The 21,088-nt window shown below is 35.7% G+C and overlaps 1 protein-coding gene across 4 annotated transcripts in view; it reads left to right on the top strand.

Moving 5' to 3' along the window:
- Positions 1-20,093, top strand: part of TRMT1L (tRNA methyltransferase 1L) — a 41,158-nt gene extending 21,065 nt beyond the window's left edge. For 2 of the 4 annotated variants that reach the window (XM_079914151.1, XM_079914154.1), the window contains 5 exons: positions 8,134-8,212; positions 10,146-10,312; positions 10,977-11,039; positions 13,387-13,513; positions 13,617-20,093. In XM_079914151.1, coding sequence (XP_079770277.1) covers positions 8,134-8,212; positions 10,146-10,312; positions 10,977-11,039; positions 13,387-13,513; positions 13,617-13,869 — 689 coding nt within the window. In that variant the 3' untranslated portion in view covers positions 13,870-20,093. The remainder of the gene's footprint in view (positions 1-8,133; positions 8,213-10,145; positions 10,313-10,976; positions 11,040-13,386; positions 13,514-13,616) is intronic. The other 2 variants (XM_079914153.1, XM_079914152.1) reach the window with 2 other exon arrangements.
- The last annotated feature ends 995 nt before the right edge of the window (positions 20,094-21,088 follow it).

Genomic DNA, 21,088 nt, shown 5'->3' on the forward strand with positions numbered 1-21,088 from the left:
TCTTTTATTATGGATTCTGTTTACTAACTTTTTAAAGGAGTTCTGTTTCAATATCATAAATAAGATGGTATATAGTTTTCCTTTTTAGAATAATTTTGGTTGGGCTTTAGAATTAGTTTAAATTCCCTTCAAAAAGAATTTGGAACTTTTACATTTTTTTCAATGCTTGGGAACAGTTTAGCTAGCATCAGAATTATTTGTTCACTAAAGGGTTAATAGTATTCACTCAGCTTTTCTAATTTATTTGCATAGAGTTGAGCCAAGTGTTGTCTAATGATTCTCATTTCTTTGGTTTCTATGGTTATATTCTCCTTATTTTTTTAAAGTTTTAGTATTTGTCCTTTCTGCCCTTTTCTCTTAACTATATTAGATACTGACTTATCTAGTCTGTTGTTTATTTTAATGTTTACTTTTGTAGTAGCAAATATGTGTATGTTTCTGTAATTTGGATTTATCGGTTTTAAGTAATATACTTTGGCTTTTTGCTAACATAAATGAGGTAATAGCCTGCCATTTTCCATTTTCCCTTCCTAATTTTTGTCCATTATACCATTTTTATGTTATATGTAACATTTATATTCTATTTTGCCAGTATAATCCACACATTAAATATATTCAGTGCTCATCATCAGTGTTCTTGCCATAATTTCTTGAATTATGTGTTGGTTGGCTAAATTTAACTTTCTGAGTTTAGTCAAGAGGGTCTGTAGGGGAAAAAATGGGGGAAAAAATACTCTGATTTCTTGCATGTTTAAAGCTCCCTGTTTATAGCTTTATACTTAAAAAGTTTAGAGTTTGAGTGCCTTGTCAAAATTCTTTTATTGTCTTCTATTACTAAATATTATTGTAACTTTTCCTTCTTTTATATGACATAATTATTTTGCCTGGCTTCCCAAAGGAATATTTACTTTTGAAATACTATGTTCTAACCTTAATTTTAGGATTTTTCCTAATCATGGCATCCCCTTTCATCATGTAGCTTCAAATATCCTTTCAAGAAAGCTTTCTTAAATATTTTTTAATTCTAAAATTTGTCTTACGTTGTACTATTATGCGTGTGCTCTCTTCAACCTGTCTTCTTTAACTATCATTTTATCTAAAAATATTCATATATATTTATAATTGTTGTATCATCTTTGGCTCTTTTGTCATTATGAAATGTCTGTCTTTATCCCTGATATTTATCTGAAAGCCTATAGTCTGATATTAATACAAATACCACTCTCATAGTTACTATTTGCATAATATATTTTTTATCCTTTTAGTTTTAATCTGTAAGTGTCTTATTAGATCTTGCTTTTTTTATCCAATCTGATTGTTTCTGCCTTTTGATGAGTGTTTAGACCATTCATATTGAATGTAGTTATTAAAATGTCTGGCTTTTCAGCACTTTTACTATTTGTTTTATATGTATCTCATGTCTTCTGTGTTCCTCCTTTGCTGCCTTCATAGTATTAAATATTTTTTTACTGTGTCATTTAAATTAATTCCTCTGTTGGTTTCTTAGCTATGTTTTTTCCAGTTATCTTCTTAATGGTTTCTCCAGGGATTATAATATATACCTTTAACTTATCTTGATCTACCTCAGGTTAATACTGACTTAAGACTGGCAAAATGTGGCAGCTTTGCTCTAATATAATTCTATTTTTCTCTCACCTCCTGTGCTATTTTTGTCATATGTTAATTACATCTACAGACCCAATCCAATAATATAGTATTATTTTTTAAATTTATGAGTTTAAAAGAAAATTAAGAAAAGAGACACACACACATCTTTCATTGTTACCCACATAATTACCTTTCCAGTACTCTTTATTCCTTCCTTTGGATTCAAATTACTCTGTAAAATTTCCTTTCAACCTGAAGAACCCCCTTTAGTATTTCTTATAGGGTGAGTCCGCTACAACAAATTCTCCTAGTTTTTGTTTACCTGAGAATGTCTTTATTTCACCTTCTTTTTTGAAGGATAGTTTTGCTGGATGTAGAATTATTGGTTGATAGTTCTTTTTTTTCCTCTCAGCACTTCAACTATGTCATTCCAGTGCCTTCTGGCCTCTATTATTTCTGATTAAAAGTCAGCCATTAATTGGGTTTTTTTTGTTTTTAATTAATTTATTTATTTATCTATGGCTGCACTGGGTCTTCGTTGCTGTGCGTGGGCTTTCTCTAGTTGCAGCGAGCGGGGTTTACTCTTCGTTGTAGTGCGCGGGCTTCTCATTGCGGTGGCTTCTCTTGTTGCGGAGCACGGGCTCTAGACACGTGGGCTTCAGTAGTTGTGGTACGTGGGCTTCAGTAGTTGTGACTCATGGGCTCTAGAGTGCAGGCTCAGTAGTTGTGGCGCACGGGCTTAGTTGTTCCGCGGCATGTGGGATCTTCCCAGACCAGGGCTCAAACCCATGTCCCCTGCTTTGGCAGGCGGATTCTTAACCACTGCACCACCAGGGAAGTCCCCATTAATTGTATTGTTGTTCCCTCATACTTGATAAGTTATTTTTCTCTTACTGCTTTCAAGATTTTCTGTGTAGCTTTCAGCAGTTTGATTATGATGTGTCTGAGTGAGTCTCTCTGTGTTTATCCTACTTGGAATTCAGAGCTTCTTAGGGCCCTAGATAATTGTTTTTTATCAAGTTTGGGGCACTATCTTGCTTCTCCAACCTAAACCTTTATCACTTCAAACTGAAGACAAGTATCTTCTGTAATTACTAATCATGGATTAGAGGAGTTATATAATCGTAAGCTGCTTCAAGTAGTTTCTAACCAATCCCTTTAACAGTTGTCCTAGAGCTACTCTAGTGCCATTCATCCTTGCTTTTTAGGTTCATATAGCCCCTAGGCTATTTCTGCCTTTAATAGCTATTCTCCCCAGTGTGGTTTTCTTCCAGTAGTATGATCTCACAGCTTGTAGGCTTTCAGAAAGCACTGAATGATTTGGGATGTGTGATGGCTCATCTTATTTTCCAGCACTATTTAGGAATTTTTCATAAAAATATATTTTCTATCATTTCTAGAGATTTGGAATAAGAAGAGGAGACAGGTTTAAATGCTCAGTCCACCATCCTAATCTTGGTTTCAATGCAACATAATCAGAGGAGTTACAGAATCCACTCTGGCTTTTTAAAATATAGATTTCATAAATATCTTTGATGAAACTTTGGAAAGTTTTGGTCCTCCTGGATAATTGGTTTACTGCCCTATGGTTTCTTTTCTGTTTTTTCCTAATTCAGTTTTCCTTTATGTAAAAAATAACAGACCTCTTCAGTGTTTAAAAGGGTATCAGTAATGTGAGTTTCCCTCAATAAAAAAGAATCTCAGTGTTTTTTACCTCATACCCCGGTGTTACTGACAGTGTTCCTGCCCTTAAAATTATGAATCAGTTCTTTCTTACATGGAGTTTATTATCCTTTCATATCTCACCATGTGTGTTTTACAGTATCGACAAGTAACTAAACTCAAATACACTCTGTTCAGATTTGATCCTGAATCCATAAAAACCTAACATCTTTCCCTCTCCATCAGAAGTGCTTCATGTTGCTGTATAATTTTGGACTGTTACTACAGTGGTTTTTCTTTTTTTTAATATTTTTTAATTGACATATAGTTGATTTACAGTGTTATGTTTATTTTTGCTGTACAGCGAAGTGACTCAGTTATACACACATATACATTCTTTTTTATATTCTTTTCCATTATGGTTTATCCCACGGGATTGGATATAGTTCCCTGTGCTATACAGTAGGACCTTGTTGTTTATCCATCCTAAATGTAATAGTTTGCAACTACTAACGCCAAACTCCCAATCCATCCCTCCCCCTCCCCCTAATTAAACATTTTAAAGGATTTTTTACTTAATAAATTGCTATAAAGCAATATGATTTGTTGTCTGCATTTTGTTTGTAATCATACAGGACTTGCAGAGTGTAAATGATTATGTCTTTCAAAAAAGTCAGGTCACTTAGAATTTTTTATGTTTATCAATTTGTAATACATAATTTAAAAAGTCAAATAGTTCCATAAGTCTTATTAATAAAATAATGATATCTGCCCCACTCCCTAAAGTCAACAGCTAAAACCTCATAGCTGTTTCTTCTAATATTTAAAGTCTTTAATGTTTAGTGTCTTCCCTATTTCTAAGTAGCATGCTTATACTGCCTGTAACTTCCTTTCATGGAAGAAGAGTATTCAGCATCTCAAGCCAGCCCAGTCACATGCATGTAGTTCTCCTCTCCAGTGTTGGCTTAATCAATATTCAGTGTTTATATTTTTATAAATATAAAAATATTGTTCACAAGTCATATTGGTTATGTATTACTGTGTAACAAATTACTCCAAAACTTAGTGGCTTGAAACAACTTTTTATTATCTCATAGTTTCTCTGAGTCAAGAATCTGGGTATGGTTCAGTTGGGTCCAGTAGCTGAGGGTCTCTCACAAGGACACAGTCAAGGTGTTGGCCAGGGCTGCAATCATCAAGGCCTGACTGAGGAAGGATCTGCTTACAAGCTCATTCACATGGTTACTGCTTGTCATGCAGTCCTCTTCATACTCACAGCATAGCAGCTCACTTCGTTGGAAGGATTAAGCAAGAACCAGAGAGAGAAAGGAAAAGAAGGAAAGAGAAAAAGAGAGAATATTGCCATATTCTAGTCACTAGAAATGAGTCTCTAGATCCAGTGATCTCACATTCAAGAGGAAGGGATTATAGAAGGGTATGAATGCCAGAGACAGGAATCATTGCTGCCTATCTATCTTAGAAAGCTGCTACAACACAGATGAACCAGTTAATATGCTGTAATAACATTTCTTTTTTTATACAACTCTTTGCTTACTCTGGAATTAATTACTATGTATTTGTCACCTTTTGTGTATATATACTTTTCATAATCCATAATCCAATTTCAGTGTTCCTGTGATTTTGGTTAAGAACATCAAGTAATCTTTGGGTTTCATTTCATTCCCCTGGAGACAGTCCTCCTGCTCTAGTTTGGGTTGTTTTCTAGGTCTTCTGAGAGCTGTTGCCCTAGGGCTTCCTTTTAGACCATCATACTGGAAATTTTCTTTGGCTTTCTCCTTCTGAAGAATTTCCTATATCTTAAATCTTATGTATTTTCCACTTTTCCTTCTTTACTTTCGCCTTTTGAAACTACACTTTTTCCCATAGCTTCCTGAGAAGGATTGCATGGCCAAGTATAGAAGCCTAGGTTGGAAATCATTTTTCCTCAGAATGTTTAAGATATTATTCCATTGTCTCTTAGCCTCCAATACTGACAAGTCTGCTATTGTTCTTATATATATGGTCCTTTGTGTTTTTGTCTCTGAGTGCTCCTAAAATATCTCTTCTTAACCCAGTATTCTAAAATAACTTCATTTTGTGTGTGAATTCATCTTTTTAAATTCAATGTGCTGGACAATCTGTGAGCCCTTAAACTTGAGTTCTTCAGTTCTGGTAAATTTTTTTCTATTATTTCTTTGATAATTTTCTTCTCTCAAAATCTCTCTTCTGTCTTCCTGGAACTCATTTTAGTTATATGATGGATTTTCTAGATTAATTCTCTAATTTTTTTGTATCTCTACTATTAATTTATTTGGCATTTAGTTCTACTTTATAGATTTCCTTGAGTTTTATTTTCCAACTTTCCTGCTTAAATTTGTCATACTTGGTTTATTTCCAAGAGTTATTTCATATTTTTTCATTGCCCCCTTTTTAGTAGTATCCTATTCTTGTTTCAGAGATGTAAAATCTAATCTTACCTCTCTAAGACTATTGATTATAGTTGGGTATATTTTATATTTTAGGGAAGGATAGGATTTTTGTTTTGCTTATTTTTGTATTGTTGCCATTATTTTGTTTTAGGTCTCTTTCCTATTTCTCTCTTGTAATTTTGTTCTCTGTTGTAGTATATCTCAAATGTCCAGTGGTCTTTAGTTTTCCATGCTGAAAAGTTATGTGGAAGTACTTGCGGCAGGGCTTATAAACAGATAGACTTTACTGTAATGAGAACGCAGTCTGCCTTTTCACTACAAGAACCCCCAAATGCCAGTCAGTCAGTCAGTCAGTGTGTGTGTGTCTGTGTGTGTCTCTCTTTTCTCTTGGATTGGTAAGTATTTCTACAGAGGAATCTTGCAGTCTTCTATCAGCTTTCTAGGAACCATGTTGAAGAAGGAGACTGAAAGGTCTTAACATTTGTACAGACTTTTACTTAGTCCCTTTTCATATGTCTCCTCACTCTTAACTGTGACTAATGTCCCTGGTCCCAGATTCTCTGCGGTTGAGCCTCACCCAAGATTAACTTCCTCTTTTGGGATGGGGAAGATGCAGAAGCCTAACTGTTGGTATTAGAGAAGATCCACAAGTCTTAAAATTTTAAACGAGGCCTTTTTGTGTGTGGTACCACCCTATTCCCATCTTCAGAGACCATCAATACCTTCAATTCTCAAGCCTTTCCAGGTCCCCCACACCAGTGGGCTTGCTGTTTATTAGTAGCCCTTCTACCCATTTCAGGCTTAGGCTTTAGCTTTCTCTGACCTGTGTATGTCCTTCCCACTTCTAAAATTTTATTGACATTTCTCATCATCTTTTGTCATCTCCTTTACCATTTTATTTATCTTTGGGGTTTGAATTTTATTCCTTTGTTCTCATTTTAATAATGCTTTAAGAAACAGCAGAGATAAAGTATGTGTTCAGTCCATTGCTTTTAAATAAAAGTCTCTAAATATGTTTGAATTCCTTATCTGGAATTACCTTCATAGCCTGTTTTACCAGTGACATAGAAATACTAGTTTTCTTTGTTTACCCCTTCATTTTTTGCTACTGGTAACTTGAAATGATAGCCCTGATCCCTCAAGATGCGGATGCTGACCAGGCACTGAGAAATCTTAGGTGAGGGGCTTGAAAAAAGATATAGGTTTATATGATGGGAGCATTTTGCAAAATGCATCAGGAAACAAACTGACTAATACAAATTTATGTCTGTGCTGTCGGCGGTAAGTTGGTGTGACTGACAGAACCGTAACTGTAAATCGCCCTAATTTCAGTAACCCTGCCTGTAGTATTTGTAGTTTAGTTATTTAATGGTTTCAGGGAGAACTTCTTGAATATATTAATATAATACCTGAGGAACATCATTCTCAACAAAGCTAAGGTCAATGATAACCACACCTTCTTTTAAGGCTGAAAGGTAGACCTAGGAATGAACAATGAAGGAAGCCTTTAAGTAAATATAAGATTTTACAACTGTGCATTTTGCCATTTAATTGCATTGAATGACAGAGTGATATCAGATAGCAAGAGGTTATAGACCCATGTCCCTACCACCATAATCCTGGGTTCTGGATATATCTAGGACCCACTGATCAGATCAGGCCATTCCAAGAAAGTGAATGATCAACCCAGGAATGGCCTGCGGGAACTCAGAGAGAGTCTGATTTAAAATGACTATTCTGGGTCTGAAGTGAACTGAAAAAGTCCATGGTAGAATATCACCCTTTTTTGGAAACTAAGAATAGCTCTCATACCTCCCCAGTCACCTTGTGATTACATCAGGCCCCTCATTGCTCTTTAAACTGAATTAGTTTCTTCTAGCCTAGATTTTTGGGGCTGAATATGCATCAAGCCTAGGGAATAGAGTAATTCATTTTCTTCCCAGTTACGGAAGAGTTAACTTATAAGAAATGTCTTTATTTTGATGGGATGTTAGTTACCAGGGTATATACATTTGTTAAAGCTCATCAACCTTTTCACATAAAATGTATACATTTTACTGCGTGTAAATTATATCCCAATCAGTTGATTTTAAAATATGGATATCTTGTGGAATTTACAAGACTTGCTCCTACTTAAATTATTTCAGGTAGTATACTGACTAAAAGCTATGCCTCTAATAAGTCGTTTGATGTGGATTTCTACATCTTTCTTAAGCTTTAATCCTCTGATCTATACAACTGAGATCTTAACAGTACCTACTTCAGAGAGTTGTAAGGACTAAATTTTTTTAATGCATATAAAATACTTAGCACAATACCTGGCACATAGTAGATCCTCAGTATATTGTAGCTGCAAATTATTGTTAATATAATACTTACTACTGTTTACATTGTCAATTCCCCTTTGACTTCTCTTTTTATTATCTTTTCACAGAAAACCCATATAGACAGCTACCCTGTAACTGTCATGGAAGCATGCCTGGAAAGACAGCAATAGAACTTGGACCTCTATGGTATGTGCCTAAGCATAATATATTCAAAACTGATATATGTATTGATTGTTTACTTTTGATTATGTGTGGTAAAAGACAAGCAAATTAAGGTTCAATTTTTTTTTAAGTATAGGAAAATAATTATGATTCTTTTCCCCCTATGAACCTGAGGTGTTTTGTTTTCACATTTTTCTATATCATTATTCTTCCAAGTTCGTGACAGGGCTAAGATGCAGTAGGATCAAAGAGAAGCCTAGCTGATCTGCAAATAATTTATTTCTGCATAGTAAGAATGAGGCTTTTTTCAGGTAATAACTATAGAACTAGGGTGTGATTGTAAAGTGTCACTTTTATAGACCAGTCAAGTAATATATTAATAAAAGATCTTTGAGGAATTTAAGTAAGAAGGGCATGTGAAAGTAAACGTCTGCTTTTGTGTTAGGTAAAGCTGTTTAGACAGGACACAGCTGCAGATATTCAATGTATGTGTGCTTTTGCATCCTTAGTAACTAGTTATTGTGTTTTTAATGCCTTAAAGTTGAATTGCTTTTGCTCAGACACCTTCCCATAAGCGTCTGTTACTAGATATTCTTGTAGAAATTTGAGATTCCTGACAGCATTGTGACAAGAATCACTGCAAACTTCAACCTCATTACTTTACCAGGCCAAGGTTCGGCCATCTACTAAGCCTAAAAATTAACCTAATAGTAAACATATTTGTGCTGATACCCATTATTTTATCTTCATTTCATGTAAATACTTGTAGATTAAGAATGACCTGGCCAGCCTTACCTTCTAGTACTCTCTTACTTATATCACACATTGATCCTACTCACTGATCTTGGAACTAGGGAAATTAAGAACAACAGGTTGCTGGATCCAGAAAGATCTAGCCCAACTCCTCCCTCATTTTACAGATGAGAAAATTATGGCACAGTGTATTTAAGTGCTGGCTAAAACTGACCCCCTAAAATTTAGTTAGTAGCACAGGCAGAGCCAGAACTCAGGTTTTCTGACCTCCAAAACTGAGGTCTAAACTGTGACTTAAGATTTTCTCACTTAAAGCCATTGTTCATGTCTTTACACTCATCCAGGCTCTTACCCCTTCCCCACCTCCAGTTTAAATTATACATCCTCTTTGAAGTTTCTCCTTAAGTGTTTAAACCCAAAATAATCTTTAAATTGTCTTTTAGTAAATCTTATATTGATCACTCATTTGACACTTAAAATCACGTATCCTTTCATAATTTGCTAACCTTAATAGCTTCTCTTCCTTGAGGATATACTTTGTACTAGGGATCGTAAGTGTACTACTATCTCATTTAACTCCCATAACAAGTCTGTCAGAGGTTTTATTTTCCATATTATGATGAGGAATGTGAGACTCAAAAGCAGTAGTTATTCAAAATTTCATAGCTAGTGAGTGGTGGAGCGAGGACAGGAATTCAAGTTTATCTGACTTGGAACTGATATTCTGTCCATTATACCTGTGACTCTCAAATTAAATGGGAAGCATATCAGACTCAGCCCTGAGCCATTTCTTAACTACATCACCACCTGCATATGTAATTCTCATGTATCTCACCCTGTCCCACCATGTATACACTGGAATTAAGGTTTACTATTACTGGAATATGCATTGTGAAAACCTCTGCCTTACACTATGTCCCTGTCTAGATTCTGTCTAGATTTATAAGCTTTCATAAGGTAAACACTGAATTTTATACTTTGGTATATCTTACACCTCTGTGTACCACAGGACTTAAACACCTTATGAGGGCTCAATAAATTCTTGTTGACGTAATGTGAATAAAATATCCTTGACTAATCCCACTAGCTTAGAGAACTGACATGATAAAACGTGTGGGCAAATTATCTTACTTGTTGTTAAATTATGAAGACATTTTTTTTAAAGAAAACATTTCTCAAACCCAATTCTATGTTCTTTTTTCAGGTCAAGTTCCCTTTTCAATACTGGATTCCTCAAAAGAATGCTATTTGAATCTCTTCACCATGGTTTAGATGACATTCAGACCCTAATAAAGACATTAATCTTTGAGTCAGAGTGTACTCCTCAAAGTCAGTTTTCAGTTCATGCACCTTCAAATCTCAACAAGCAAGGTGACTAATTGAACACTAATTTACTAGCTTACAAATTGGTTATCAGAAATATTCCATCTTTTTATCTTTATTTGATGTTATAATCAAAAGCAGTATAATTATAAGTTGTGTGCTTTAAGTAAATCCTAATGAGTTTCATCATAATCCAGTTAACTTTTTTTTTTAATTGCATAGTTTTCTTCAGGTTTATATTAGGGGCATGAAATAAATAATGATTTTGTTAAGACAGATGTATTTTTTAAATTTTAGTAGATGAAAAGAACTAAAAGTCTGTTGTGATTTTATTACCCTACATCCGCTTTCTAGAGAGAATTCTGAGATCACTCAGAATAGTGTGGCCAAAAATTTTGTAATATCCATTAAGACATGGACACTAGCTTTACATTTATCACTCAGTAAAGCTAAGTTTTTTCTCCTTTGTTTTATCTGGCTATTGATATAAGGGTGGGCTTGTTAGACATCCTAGCATGGTCATGAGTCATTACAAGAAGCAGCTCTTATTAAAGGATTAAAAAATGAATTCTTGTAGCCTGTTTTGGTCACAGAATCTCATGTTCATAAAAGCAGTGTGCACAGAATTAAGTAAGCTTTTATTTAAACTTCGAATTGTTGCTTACTGTTATTCTGTAAAATATTTTATCATTTCCATTTGTTTTTATTTAAGAAGAATATGGTGTATTTATTAAAACTACAGATGATACCACAACAGATAATTACATTGCACAAGGTATGTATGTATATGTGTGCGTATATATGTATGTATGTGTCTGTGCAGAAGGGCACATAGCAGAAGGATAATTGGAAGGGAAGAGATTGCTTTGGTAGCGTACTTCAAAATGCATTTTCATATTACACCAACAACAAAATTATAATCAACCTTGTTTATCTGGCATTTGCACAGTTCAAGGTTTCTATTAATGTGTACTTTGTTCACATCTCTAATATATGGTGATCCCCTTGCAAGAGCTATAAGACCTTAAAGAACCATATGAACCAAAATAAGATCAAATTATATTTGATAAAGGTTATAGAGTTAAGATTAAATTTTATTCTAATTCTTATAAACTTTCTCATCAACATATGATTTATAGGAATTCCACTGATTAACCAGAAGACCCTATACTCTGGCCATAAGAATTTATTACGTGGCCTTTCTTACAATTTGGGGTGTGTGCATACTTTAAAATTTACTTATATTAGACACTGCAAATTCATATCAAAAGGGTGTTAAGATTTATAATGTCAGTGCCTTAATGTCTAAAGTTTTAAAAAGACAATGTTAGATTCTAAATGTGTTTTGTATACAGGTAAAAAGAAAACACAGTGTTAAGACTGAAAGAACAGAGGACTATAATTACAAGCTATAATTTTGTATTAGTTGCTCAACATTTTAGTGTTGATCTTCAAAGACAAGAAAATTTCAACTCCTGCTAATAGCTTACAGTTTAGTAATTACTGCATACTCTTGCCAACAGTCATGTTCATTTGGCATCTTCAACTAATTAGCGAAGATTCAAATCACTTAAATGATTTATTCTCCTTAATTTCTCTGTTGGAGGAGGAAAAAGGCATTATGGTATACTCTGAAGCACATTAGATTTAAGAGCATCATTCTACTTCCTTGTGTCATTTGTTGTGTAACCTCAGCCAGGTCCCCCACCTTCAAAAGAGTTGTCATAAAACCTTTTTAGAATAAGGTAAAACATAAGTTTTAAAAATATTTTAAATCTCTGAGCCTTTCTCATGTATAAATTAAGGGAATTAGACTAATCTCTTTAGGTTCTTTTATAGCTCTGAAATTATATGATTATTCTAAACTAGTATATCAACATACAGAATCTTCCATGATAGAAAATAATCAGGCAAAAAAAATCCATGTACTGCTGATGATAGTAATTATTAAGGTTTGATATCGGATTTTTAGTCTCAGATTTTCCTAAATCTTCTTAGATTTAATGTGAGAGTATAATCAAGTTTTAATTATTTGATTTAATGGGGGAGTCATGAGGCAACAGTTCAACAATAATTTATATTTATCTTTGCAGTTTATCATTTTCATGCATCAAATTTTGCTTCTGAATACTTTTGCTTAAGTGAATGTTAGTTTTCATAAAAATTTAAAATTCGGCCATAATAACATCCTTGTAGAAATAATTAATTGAGTTGAACATTCAGAAAAAATCTCATAGTAACTTGGATATCTCAATTGTCTTCCTTTTGTGATTTTTGGAAGGATACATTGCTAGAAACTTAACTTGCTAGCTGCCTTTCACTTAAAATGTAAAGGCTAAGTACTGTGGTAAGAAGTAGGCAATGAGATCATACATTATACCTTTTTAAATTCCTGTATCCAAGCCCTTGAGACTGATTTTGTGTTGGTTTTGTTTTGTGTTCATTGAAGACCTACTGTATATCAAATACAGTTGACGCTTGGAACAACCCCAGGGTTAATCCATGTGTAACTTAGAGTCAGCCCTTCATCCACAGATTCAACCAACCATGGACAATGTAGTACTGTGGTTTTTACTATTAAAAAATATCCATGTTGAAGTGGACCCACACAATTCAAACCTGCATTGTTCAACTGTATTGGCATTCAGTAGAGAATACAAGTATAGAAATAAAGGACATTATTCCTAGGAACTTAGATTAGAATATAATTTGGGAAGAAAGGATTTATACACATAAAAGACCTAAATATGTGAAACAGGGAAAACAAAAAAATGACAGAACTTAAACTCTGAGTAGTGTAGTGTGGGATGGCTGGCCCAGAATTCATAAATGGCTTTCTACAGAAGGTGGAAATAGACTTGAGGCTTAAAATTGAAGAAGGTAGAAAAGAAGTTCTGATTCAGCAAACAGTTAAATATTAAAATTACATGGGTGAAGGATAGTGAAAGTATCAAGAATATATATTCTTCTTACAATAAAAGCTGTCTAGAATTAAGATTAGATAGGTTGAAATGGTGTGTGTCAGAGGATTTATACTCGAAGACAGTATGTAGTTATAAAAGTATTTGGCTGTAATTTTTAAGGGAATGCTAACTTTCTGTGTTTATATATGTATGTTTCAGGGAAGAGAAGAAGTAACGAAACCACCACAAATTTAGCCAAGAGGCAAAAGACTGATGTGAATACTGAACATCCTCCCTTTTATTACAACATCCATAGACACAGCATTAAAGGAATGAATATGCCAAAGTAAGACAGTCAGTGAATGACAGTGTATATATTTAATATTTTAATGACATTGTGATTTAAATAAAAGTACAAGAACCTCATTTTTTTCCTTTCCTTGTTCCAGGTTAAAAAAGTTTTTGTGCTGTCTTTCTCAAGCAGGCTTTCGAGTAAGCCGAACTCATTTTGACCCGATGGGTGTCCGTACAGATGCACCTCTAATACAGTTTAAATCTATCCTTTTAAAGTACAGCACCCCCACCTACACTGGAGGACAGTCAGAGGGCCACGTCCAACCAGCGTCCGAAGATACAGTAGCTGACACGGTTGAAATGTCAGTGAATGACAAAGCAGAAGCAAGTGGCTGCAGAAGATGGTAAATATAAAAGAAGTTTGTTCCCAGATGTCTGTGTTGATGGCCTAATAGTTCTCTATATCAACTGTAGTGCTTTTTCTATTCTTTCAATTCAGTTGTGTAAAAATAAAAAAAAACAGTGCTGTTTTCATTCAGAAAATTAGCAGTTTCTAACTTAGCTGGTTTGGGAGCTATGCTTTCCAAGTTTTTCTTATTTTAAAGAAAACTTAAAATTTTAATGAAAACATTTCACGTGAAGGCCAAGTTTGTGACTGAGATCACCCTACTGTTTAATACTCAGAAATTTTTCACATGCAAAGTGTTTGGAATTTTATTTATGTTATGGAAGCCATCCTTTACTATACTTAATCACATCTCTACTTAAACTGATTCATGATATTTATGTTTTTCTGTTTGTAGTGTATAAGATGAAGCCAGAGCCTTTTATTAAAATGACCCTAAATAGAATAGGAGGAACAATGTCCTTTCAGGTCACTAATATATTTTTTCACAAATACAAGCTAAAATATATTCCCAATTTCAAGAAATCATATCTCTACCCACACTGATCTTTCATTACTAGCTTTTGAGAAATTAAATAATTGCCTGAGATAGAAATACATTTTCTTATAAGTTTAAGGTCTACATGACTAAACTTCAGAGTAAGATTTTGTTAAAGTAAATTGAGACCACTGTTCTTATATAGTGATTGTTCACAGGCACTAAATTCTGAAGAGAGATTTTGTTATGAATTAAATAAACTGGGTGATCTCAAGTGCCTCAGTTAATGCACGTACAATATTCATTTGCTTGGTTGTCTACCTCTCAGGAGTAAAACTTGTCACCTTATGACTTTCTGAAGTGAGGATTTTCTTGTTTTTTGGGGGGTGGTTTGGCTTTTTTGTTGTTTTGCTTGTTTTTTGGTGTGTGTATGTGCTAATTTTTTGTACAAGTAGCTCAGGCTAACATGACTATGAAAATTAGTTGGAAAAAAATCTCATTTCCATTAATAAATATTGTTCTTGCTTCATTTGAATGTAAGACTTTGGATAAAAAGATATACCAAAAATTTAGATTTTTGTCTCAAGGATTTAATACATATTTACCTTGTTAGAGGAAGTAACTTTTTACAAGCAGTAAGCTTGACAATTAAGGGAGAGTAACAACTGAAAGGTTTAAATACACCATGTAAACACTCCCATGACATATATAGAAATTCAGATAGTCTAGTTTGCATCAACATAGAATATTAACTTAGAGGAAATAAAAGAAAATCTCTTTGTGTTATTACAGCATAGTCCTAGAAGGTTGCTTTTTCTTGTCTCCAATTAATAGAATTTTAGTAAAATAAAGGAACAGGTGAAGTGCAAATTAGTCTCTATAATGACCATTAAAAAAACCTTTATTATTCCTGCCAGTTAAAATTATAACTCACAAAAGAACACAAAAAGAAATAAAAAGTTATTACTATTTTTTGTATACTTAAGAAAAATTACTATAAATCCGTAAGACAAACCAGCACATGGACCATCTGATTATTTACAATATATGTGTATGGGGAGAGCAATCGAGGTGAAGGAGGAGGAGGATGTGGAACTCACCTCCCCCTACAAACACTTCAAAAATACATCTACACGTGGAACAATTCTCACTGAAAACTGGAAACTGTCATAAAGACTCCTGTACAACCAAGGCTGTAAGAAAGATTCACACAGAAACAGGTAAGAAGGGAAAACAAGCAATCAGGTTGGGACCTGTGACCCTGGGAGGGAACTCAGAGGAAAAGGGAGATTACATGGGCAAAGGCCCTCCCTGCAGGGTGAGTGGTTCAAGCCACATATTGGATGCCTCAGCCCTGGGGTCCAACAAAGGGAAGATGAGCCCCCTTGGCTGGTTGGAGGGCCAGTGAGACTAACAGGTGGGCTGTGGGAAGGCTGCTGTCCACTCATGAGCACGTGGATACTCACCTGCTCGCAAAGCTGGGCGGAAAGGGAGACTGAATTTGAAACCTCTCGAGTGGCTGACTCCTTTCCTGTGAACGCCCTGGTATACCCCCCAACCTGAGCTGAGCAGATACTCCAGCACTGCTTGCCTCGCATCACATCTTCACATTGGAACAAGGGTTGCCACAACCAAGGAAAAAGCTCAGCTGGCCATAAGATGCCAAGGCAGCTCAAACCCTAAGGGCTGTCTTAACAGGGAGGGGGGCAGCCATTACTAGCAATTGCACAGGCAGTGTGGCAGAGGCACTCAGGATCTCTGACAGGCCAGACTGCCATAGCCAGCACCTCAACCCTTGACCCTCGCTGAATACCCATTTCTGCACCTCTTGCTCCAGCACTGCTCCCCTCTGGTGTGAGGGTGACAGTGCTGGGAGGGGCAAAAGCACACACTTAAAGGTAACCAAGCCAGCTTAGACCTGACCCTCAGGGCTTCTGCTCCAGCAACTTGGGACCTGACCCCACCCCTGATAGGCCACTGAGAACATGGGAAGCCCTGCCTCACACCTGACTCCAGCCCTAGCCCCTCCATCTCCAGCCCCACCTCCCACCAAGGTGATAACTGCCAGCACACACTGAAGAAAGATGTGAACCTGTGTTTATGTCAGATACAGCTCTCCCACCAAAGAACATGCAGACTATATAGAGACACTCCCACATAAGGACCCCTTCAAGAATGCCATAGGTAACTGTCACACCTAATTTCATAGGGACAGAGAAAGATAAGCCAAATAAGGAGAGAGGAATCTGTCTCAATTGAAAGAGCAAGAGAGAATGGCTGGGGGCGGGGGGCGGACTAATGAAACAGAAATAAACAATTTACCAGATAAAGAATTCAAAGCATTAGTAATAAGCATGCTAACTGAATTAGGGAAAGGAACAGATGAATACAGTGAGAATTTTTAAAAGGAACTAGAAAATATAAAAAAGAACCAGTCAGAATTGAAGAACACAATAACTGAAATGAAAAACAAACTAAAAGGAATGAACAGCAGACTAGGTGATACAGAACACATAAGTGATCTGGGAAGATAGATTAATGAAAATTACCCAATGAGAAAAGCAAAAAGAAAAACTAAAAAAACAAAAAACAGTTTAAGGAATCTCTGGGGTAACATCATGTGTACCAACATTCACATTATAGGGGTCCCAGAAGGAGAAGAGAGACAGGGATCAAAAATGTACTAATGAAATTATGGCTGAAAACTTCCAAAGCCTGAAGGAAACAGATACCCAGATACAGGAAGACAAAGAGTTCCAAACAAGATGAATCCAAAGAGACCCACAACAAGATATATCAAAATTAAAAATGGCAAAAGTTAAAAGAATTCTAAAGGCAGCAAGAGAGAAACAGTCATACACCAGGGAACCCCCATAAAGCTATCGGCTGATTTTCCTTCAGAAACCACAGGCCAGAAGGGAGTGGCATGATATATTTAAAGCGATGAAAGGGAAAAACCCGCAACCTAGGATACTCTACCCAGCACGATTATCATTTAGAATTGAAGACGAGATAAAGAATTTCTCAGACAAGCAAAAGCTGAAAGAATTCATCAATACTAAGTCAACCCTAAAATAAAATGTTAAAGGGTCTTCTCTAAGTGGAAAAGAAAAGGCTATAACAAGAAGGAATTACCTATAGGAAAGGAAAATCCCACTAGTAAAGGCGAATATGTAGTAAAAGCTGAGTATCAACCACTTAAATAAGCTAGTACAAAGACTAAAAAACAAAAAAATTATTAAAATCAAGTATAACTTGATACTTGATACTGGGATACTTGATATCCCAGTAAAGGGATAAACATGAAGATGTAAAATATAAGAAATACAAAGTGTAGGGGAAGGTAGTAAAAAAAAAAGATCTTTTCAGAATGTGTTTGAACTTAAAGGACTACTATTTAAAACAAATAGATATAGGTCAACATATTTGAACCCCATGGTAACCACAAATCAAAAACCTACAATAGATACACAAAAACAAGAGAGAAAGGAACACAAACATACCACTAAAGAAAATCATCAAACCACATGAGAAGAAACTAAAGAAAGAACAGGGAAGAAAATAACAAAAATAACCAGAAAACAAGTAATAAAATGGCAATAAGTGTATACCTAACAATAATTACTTTAATGTAATGGACTAAATGCTCCAATCAAAAGACACAGGGTGGCTGATATGCTGCCTACAAGAGACTCACTTCAGAGCTAAAGACCCACAAAGACTGAAAGTGAGGGGATGAAAAAATATTTCATGCAAATGGAAACGACAAGAAAGTGGTGGTAGCAATACTCATACCAGACAAAACAGAATTTAAAACAAAGGCTATAACAAAAAACAAAGAAGGGCATTATATAATGATAAAGGGACCAATACAAAAAGAGGATATTACACTGGTTAACATACGCTCCCAAAACAGGAGCAGCTAAATATATAAAGCAAATACTAACAGACACAAAGGGAGAAACTGACAATAATACAATAATAGTAGGGGACTTCAACACCCCACTTACATCAATGGACAGATCATCCAGACAGAAAATCAATAAGGCAACAGTGGTCTTAAATGACCGAACAGACCAGTTGGACTTAACAGATACCTACAGTACATTCCATCCCAAAAGAGTAGAATATATTCTTTTCATATGCAATGGAACATTCTCCAGGACAGGTCACATGCTAGGACACAAAACAAGTCCCAACAACTTTAAGAAGACAGAAAGTATATATCAAGCATTTTTCCCAACCATATGGAACTAGAAAGCAATTGCAGGAAGAAAAATGGGAAAAACACAAACATATGGAGACTAAACAACATGCTACTGGGGGTGGGAGAGCTCAATGAAGAAATCAAAGAGGAAATCAGAAAATCCCTTAGACAAAATCTATGGGATACAGCAAAAGCGGTTCTAATATGAAGTTTATAGCAATACAGACCTACCTCAGGAAACAAGAAAAATCACAAAGAAAGAGCATAACCTTCCACCTAAAGGAGTTAGAAAAAGAAGAACAAAAAAAGTCCAAAGTCAGCAGAGAAGGAAGGAAATAAAGATCAGAAAGGAAATAAAATGGAGACCAAAAAAACCAAAAGCAACAGAAAAGGTAAGTGAAACCAAGAGCTGGTTCTTTGAAAAGATAAACAAAACTGATAAACCTTTAGCCAGGCTCATCAAGAAAAAGAGAGGACCCAAATAAACAAAATAAGAAATGAAACAAAAAATAACAGCTGATACCACAGAGATACAAAAAATCATAAGAGAATACTATAAACAGCAATATGCCAACAAACTGGACAATCTAGAAGAAATGGACAAATTTCTAGAAACATACTACATTCCAAGACTGAATTAGGAAGAAATAGACAATCTGAGCACACTAATCACTAGTAGTGAAATTGAATTTTCAATTTAAAAATACTCCCAGCAAACAGAAGTCCAGGACTGGACAGCTTCACAGGATAATCTACCAAACATATAAAGAGGAGCTAATACCTATCCTTCACAAACTACTCCAAAAAATTGAACATTCCCAAGTTCATTCTACAAGGACACTATGACCCTGAAACCCAAACCAGAAAAGGACACTGCCAAAAAAGGAAATTACAGGCCATAACTTTGATGAATACAGATGCAAAAATCCTCAATAAACTATTAGCAAACTGAATTCAATAATATATAAAAAGGAGGGCTTCCCTGGTGGCGCAGTGATTCAGTCTGCCTGCCGATGCAGAGGACACGGGTTTGTGCCCCGGTCCAAGAAGATCCCACATGCCGCCGAGCGGCTGGGCCTGTGAGCCATGGCCGCTGAGCCTGCGCATCCAGAGCCTGTGCTCCACAACGGGAGAGGCCACAACAGTGAGAGGCCCGCGTACCGCAAAAAAAAAAAAAAAAAAAAAAAAAAAGATATACAATCTATTAAGTATAAAGACCTAAATGTAAGACCAGACACTATAAAACTTAGAGGAAAACAGAGGAAAAACATTCTTTGACATAAACCACAGCAAGACCTTTTTGACCCACCTCCTAGAGTAATGAAAATAAAAACAAAAATAAACAAATGGGACCTAACTAAACTTAAAAGCTTTTGCACAGCAAAGGAAACCATAAACAAGATGAAAAGACAAACCTCAGAATGGGAGAAAATATTTGCAAACGAAGCAACTGACAAAAGATTAATCTCCAAAATATACAAAGGGCTCATGGAGCTCAGTATCAAGAAAACGAACAACCCAATCAAAAAATGGGCCGAAGACCTAAATAGACATTTCATCAAAGACATACAGAAGGCCAAGAGTCACGTGAAAAGATGCTCAACATCACTAATTATTAGAGAAATGCAAATCAAAACTACAATGAGGTATCACCTCACACTGGTCAGAATGGCCATCATCAAAAAATCTACAAACAATAAGTACTGGAGAAAAGGGAACTTTTTTGCACTATTGGTGGGAATGTAAATTGATACAGCCACTGTGGAGAACAGTATAGAGGTTCCTTAAAAAACTAAAAATAGAACTACCACATGACCCAGCAATCCCACTACTGGGCATATACACTGAGAAAACCGTAATTCAAAAGGACACATGTACCCCAATGTTCACTGCAGCACTACTTACAATAGCCAGGACACGGAAACAACCTAAATGTCCAACGACAGAGGAATGGATAAAGAAGATGTGGTACATATATATCATGGACTATTACTCAACCATTAAAACGAACAAAATTGGGTCATTTGTAGAGATGTGGATGGACCTAGCGTCTGTCATACAGAGGGAAGTAAGCCAGAAAGAGATAAACAAATATCATATATTAACACATATATATGGAACCTAGAAAAATGGTACAGATGAACCTATTTGCAGGGCAGGAATAGAGACTTAGACATAGAGAACAGACATGTGGACATCTGAGGGGGGAAGGGGAGGGTGGGACAAACCGGGAGACTAGGGTTTTTTTTTTAATTATTTTACTTTTGGCTGCGTTGGGTCTTCGTTGCTGTGCATGGGCTTTCTCTAATTGTGGCAAGCGGGTGCTACTCCTTGCTGTAGTGCGCAGGTTTCTCATTGTGGTGGCTTCTCTTGTTGTGGAGCACAGGCTCTAGGCACATGGCCTTCAGTAGTTGCAGTGCACAGGCTCCAGTACTTGAGGCATGCGGGCTCAGTAGTTGTGGCTCACTGGCTTAGCTGCTCCACAGCACATGGGATCTTCCCAAACCAGGGCTCGAACCCGTGTCCCCTGCATTGG

This window comes from Stenella coeruleoalba, assembly GCF_951394435.1.
Source record: "Stenella coeruleoalba genome assembly, chromosome: 1".
In the NCBI taxonomy this organism is placed as follows: domain Eukaryota; kingdom Metazoa; phylum Chordata; class Mammalia; order Artiodactyla; family Delphinidae; genus Stenella; species Stenella coeruleoalba.